A 6000-nucleotide genomic window follows, 5' to 3' on the forward strand; every position below is an offset into this window, starting at 1 on the left:
TGTAAAATACAGTGCTGTCTAGCTACAAGTATACCAGAGTACCAAAGCAAAAATATTGTTGATTTTTTAATCATTGGATCAAGATATATTTCTATTCATGTTATTTTTTGGCTTTCATGATGAAAAGTACTGCTTAGAAGTATGTAGATATTTAGTGAACTCTTTAAATATGAATTACTGAAAATAGTCCTAAAACAAATCATAATCAAGAGTTTAAAGTAGTTACAGTAAGTTTACAAGTCAATCTAAGTGAGAATAAATTGCTTTTTTCCTTTTTTTTTTTGTACCAGGAATCAAACTTGGGACCTCACACTTGTGAGGCAGGTGCTGTGCTACTGAGCTATATCTTTGGCCCTAAATTGTTTTGACTTGAATTTAACTTGAAATTTTAAAAGTAGAGCTACAGTATGCCATCCTATTAAAAGATCATAGTACTTTAAAAAAATGAAAACATGATTAGAACCCAGAGTTTTGATTATACGCTAAAGAAGTTATAAATAAATAAAGTGAACTACTGAGGTTCTGATTGCTTTTAAATATCGGCTGTGACTAATTTGTTAGACAAACTTAAAAATATCAGTTACTCATTTGGTTACTACCAAATCTTTATTTAGTGGACAGGTGTCTGTCACTACTAATTGTGTGGGGTGGAATGGTCAGACACACATGATTAAAACTCCCTGCTGCAGCTGGGACAAGTACAAGACAGCTTCACAGAGGGGTGGTGTTTTGAAGGATGAGGAAAGAGGTTGCTGGGGGAAAAAGGAAGGTTTTCAGTGAAATGGGAACAGATACGTGTCTCCTGAGTGTTAAATACTGCATTTGGATACGGTCTCTTTTCTTCTGGGTCTCACGGTTTGGTGAGTGGAACAGATCAAAGCCGGTAAACAGGCTTTGCAGTGCATTATGTTAAGCACCACAGTGAGAGCTGTGTGGCACTGTGTTTGCATGGAGGAGGCCAGGCGAAGTTCCAGGAGGAAGTGATGTTTAGGTTTCCCACCGCAGAGGTAGGAAAGAACGTAGAGAGTTCTGTAGTTCCTTGTGTGTAGCTGGAGCCTGCTGTGGGTTGGGAGGGAAGAGACAGGAAAGTTCTGTAAGTCTAGGAAGGAAGGTTATGGTTTTAAAATGCATCTTTCATGAAAAAGCCCATCTGATTTTCCTTTGGTTATGTAATGATGGGCCTAATTGATAAATTAGATTTTATTTAGAGATTTAAAGATTTAAATAATGTGTTTTTTTTCCCCTTTTAGTATTTAGCCTTGCAGGACCTGATGTTGCTTGCTCAGTATTCCTCCTCTCGAAGACAAGAAGTTTTTAGCCTTAGCCAACCAGGTATTGCTAAAATTAATAGACCTGCTTAGGCATGTGTGTGCTGAAAGTGCTTTGGTGAGAGGTGTAGTTAATAAAATATTGCACATCAGTGAGTTCCTTAAATGAATTATTGACTTAAATCATGTATATCTTAAGTATTTGCCTTGCTGTGGCTAGAAGTTATGTCACTAGGCGAAGTACTTAAATTTTCATTTCCTTTAGCTTCCTCAGTACCTTGACTTGAAGAAATTATGTAGTAGGTTGAAAGTTGTAGAGCAGAACAGAACAGTTTAAGAATCCTAAAAGTTTTAATGCTACACTGAGTTTTAAAAATAAGGTATCTGGCTGGGCATGGTGGTGCATACCTTTAATCCTATCACTCAGGAGGCTGAGGCAGGAGGATTGCCATGAGTTGAAGGCCATCTTGGGCTGCATAGTGAGATCAAGGCCAGTCTGAACTACACAGCAAGACCTTGTGCCAAGAATCAAAAATAAACCAAAAAAGGTAGTCTAATTCCTAGATGGGAAATGGAAGTTTTACAGAGAGTAAGGGACTTAAATAAAGTTAATGTCAGAATGGGACTAAGAATTTTACTTTTGCCTCCCAAGTACAGAGCTCTCTGCCTCCCTTTTATTTTATTTTTATTTTAGAGACAAGGTCTCACTGTGTAGCTTAGGCTGACGTTGAGTGCATAATCCTCCTGCCTCACCCTGCCAAGTTTTGAGATTATAGGCAGGTACCACCATACCTGGCTTCTGACTTCCTTTGGAAAAAAAAAGGTAGGAAGGAACTGCATGTGATGGTAACCCAAGGATGCTCTAAACAACCCTGACACATTTCTCCATTGCTACTTGCCAAGCTGTTGAAGACTGTGACATTGCCAGGGCTCTGTCTCATTCCTACAGGGAAATAGACCAGTTCCTGCTACCAGAGAACAGAGAATCCAGGTAGCTTTTCATCTTCTTCCTACCTCCTCATTGTTTTGCCAAATTTCCCAATGCCCAGATTGTTAAAACAAGACAAAAACGGTGCTACTATTAAATATAGTATGGAAATGAAAACCAGTTATGTAAAATATAATTGATTGGAGTCACTCTCCAATTTTATGTGAAAAATCCAGAGCTGATAACCAGAAAATTAACTGTACCAATACTTTTCTATCACACTTGGCTTAATCTATAGGTAATCTATGTTTAGTAATTTTGCACAGATTTAGGTAACTAACTAATGGTGGCTTGTGCTACACCAGTGAACTTGCATTCTAAGGCATATTTTTAAAAAGAAATTTTTTTTTTTTGAGACAGGGTCTCACTGTACATTTTAGATTGCCCTTGAACTCACTGTGTAGCCCAGGCTGGGCTTGTGGCAGTCCTTCTGGCTCAGCCTCCCAAGTGCTAGGAATACAGGTGTGCATGATCACACCTGGCACATTATAAATTTAATGGGAGTATTACACAGTTCCTAGAGGTTGTGAGCAGCACACAGTCTCATAAGGCATACTGATGGAGAGTGTGTGTATGTGTACAGGGTAAGGGGTACTTTTCTTGAGTTGTGAAAGGGGGAGATGTTTAAAGAGAGTTCCAAATGAAGAGGGAGAGATTGACATACAAAATGGGGAAACCAGTTTTCAGTAGCTTTCTGTTATTCTCAATACATATTGAAGCATGCTTGACTTTCATATGATCACTGTAGAGCAAGAGTCTTCGAAAATTAAACGACAGTTCAGCATGCTGGCACACGCTTATGATCCCAGTTACTCAGTAGGCTAAGGCAGGAAGATCATAAATTTGAGGCCAGCCTGGGCAACATAGTAAGACCCTGTCTCAAAATGTAAAAAGGGCTGGAGATGTGATTCAGTGGTAGAATACTTATCATGTGTAAGGCCCTAGGTTCGAGCTCCAGTACTGGGAGAAAGAAAAGAAAAGATTCTAAAGACAGGGAGAATTTTTAAGAAGTGTGCGTGGGGGAGGGGGAGCCATTAGTTAAATAGTAAGACATATGAGTAGATACGTAAACTCTCCAAGTATAAAGTATGATCGTTATCAAACAGTGAGTCTCTCTGAGAGATATAATAGCAAATACTGGCTAACAGACACAGTCATGCCCCCCATGTGTGAGATATATTTTAAGATGTCTAAAACTGGATAGTACTGAACATTCAGTGTACTTTATTTTTCTCAGTACATATATACCTATGATAAAATTTATAAATTTTAAGTCATAGTAAGAAATTAACGATAAGAAAATAGAACAATTATAGCAACATTCTGTTATACAATTGCTGGTATCACTACTCTTCTGCCAGGCCCATTAGTAAGTAAAATAAGGAATATTTTAACACAAGCACTGCCACACCATGACAGTTGACCTGATAACAGAGAGTGCTGCTAAGTGACGGGCAGGCAGGTAGTATGCACAGTGAGAATACACTGGACGGAGAGATGATTACTGTGGTCAGCTGGCATGGGGTGGCCCTAGACTTCATCATACTCTTCAGAGTGGCATGCAGTTTAAAACTTATAAATTGTAGCTAGGCATGGTGATGTACATCTGTGATCCCAGCACTCAGGAGGCTGAGGCAGGAGGATTACTGTGAGTTCGAGGCTAGCTTGGGCCACAAAATGAGTTCAAGGCGAGCCTGAACTGCGTAGCTAGACCCTGTGTCAAAAGACACATAAAAGTACAAAACTTACAGCTGTTCATTTCTGAAATTTTCCATTTGATACTTTTGGACCATGGTTGAGCACGGGTAACTGAAACTGTGGAGAACAAAGTTGGATGAGGAGGCCTATTGTAAGTGAAAATGTAAGGACACAGGGAGAATCAGACAGAGTAGAGGTCTCTGGAGCTGTGAGTGTGTCTCGGGCAACCTAGATTTCATTGTCTTACTTCATTGTTCAGAGTCTTAGCAATCTTTCCAGTGTTGCAAGTGAAGTAACCCTGGTCTTTCTCACTCATACCATGACCTGATGTTTGGCTTTATTTTAGCAACTGGTTTGAGAGCTTAATGGGAAATAGCAAGTTTTTGCTTGTAGGCTTTTGGGAAAATTGATTCATCCAAATATTCAACTGGGGATTAGGGCACAAGTATACCAGGTAGTTTAATTAAGAAAAGTGGGCCTATGCAAAGTGTAATGTATCATTTCTTTTCTTTGTTCTTTTTACATTAGATTTTATTGGTACATTTTAGATAAGTACATAACGATCACATTCATCGTAGAGAATTTGTACCTGTACATGATGTAACTTGTGGTTTTTTTTTTCCCAATTCCACTACCTTCCCTTCAACCCCTTGCCCCCCAATATAGCATTTCTTACTGATTCCCCTCCCACTTGGAGAGGTAAATATAAGATTATTTACATTTTAAAAACTGTTGATTGGCTCCTGTAGGCGGTCACCCTCACAACTGGACAGCCATTTCAAGGGAGTGTTTGAGTCTTTTAAATGATATGACTCAAAGACTAGTTCTGTACCAAGAAGCTGCTGCTACGAATGGGAGAGTATCTTCCTCATATTCCATGGAACCTAAGAAATTGGATTCTCCAGGTAACTCCTAGTGCTACTAAGAAAACTATACTAAGTGTAATAACAAACATGTGTGATCTCCACAGTGGAGGCTGAGGCAGGAGGATCACCATGAGGTCAAGGCCAGCCTGGACTATAATGAGACCTTGCCTCAGAAACTGGAAAACAAAAAGGCATTTATATTTTGTTCCCTAGGAAAGATGACAGTAGTTCATTTAACCTTACATGAATATGAAGTATATATTTTTAGGGAAAGTTGATCAAATTGTGATATCGGATTGAACCAGTAAGACCTCGGTATCATTGTATATTGAAAAAATTAAGTCCAAATTACTAAGTCACTGTATACCAAAAATAGATACAAGTTTTTATTTACAAATTAAACTTTAAAAAGTTAAGTCCAATGTGGCACTGGTTTTTAAAAGATAAATGATGGTCATCATATAAAAGATGTCAGTACAAAGCCACATGAATCTCTGTAGATAATACTGGGTGCTGTTCTGGTCACAGTATTTGAAAAACAGAGGGTTACTGGTTCAGAGAAGAGCAGCTAAAATGATTAACTTGGGAGAGGTGCATCTCTGTGGTTTCAAGATAGCCTGATACTTTGTTAGTGCCCCTTCTGTTTGTGAGGAGGAAGTACAGGTGGAGGAGCCTGTGCTATTTCATCACATCCTTAAAGTACAAACTGCCAGTGGATATGAGACTGGCCAGAGGACGTCATGCTCACATGCCAGTGGGAAGCAGGCACTGAAAGAGTGGGTGAGACTCAGGTGAAGATGGAGGAAACCTTAGATGACAGGCTTCATCTGACAAGAGCTGTGGGTCTTTGTACTCCATTGTTCCCAGGGGGAAATATGCACCCGCTGTCTGAACTTCTTTTTTCCCCCCAAAAAAATGCTTGAAATCTAAAAAATTTTAGACTTTTTAAATGTTGGCAACTACTTTTGATCTTCACAAATGACTGTATGGTGTACAGTCAGCGGTATACAGAAAGCCAAAGAATCACAGATGAAAAAATACTCTTGGAACTGACCTTTTGGGAGAAGGCACATAAATAATGATATGATGGGGCTGGGGATTTAGCTCAGCGGCAAAAGCGCCTGCCTGGCAAGCGCAAGGTCGTGAGTTCGGTTCCCGGTACCGGAGAAAAACCAAAAAA

The 6000-nt window shown here is 39.3% G+C and overlaps 1 protein-coding gene across 1 annotated transcript in view; it reads left to right on the forward strand.

Moving 5' to 3' along the window:
- Ndc1 (NDC1 transmembrane nucleoporin) overlaps positions 1–6000 on the forward strand; it is a 51948-nt gene that overhangs the window by 22019 nt on the left and 23929 nt on the right. The window contains exons 10-11 of the mRNA XM_005398557.2: positions 1251–1332; positions 4704–4859. Of these exons, the coding sequence (XP_005398614.1) occupies positions 1251–1332; positions 4704–4859 (238 nt within the window). The remainder of the gene's footprint in view (positions 1–1250; positions 1333–4703; positions 4860–6000) is intronic.

The sequence above is a fragment of the Chinchilla lanigera genome, unplaced genomic scaffold (genome assembly GCF_000276665.1).
Source record: "Chinchilla lanigera isolate Chin_1 unplaced genomic scaffold, ChiLan1.0 scaffold00063, whole genome shotgun sequence".
Taxonomy (NCBI): Eukaryota; Metazoa; Chordata; class Mammalia; order Rodentia; family Chinchillidae; genus Chinchilla; species Chinchilla lanigera.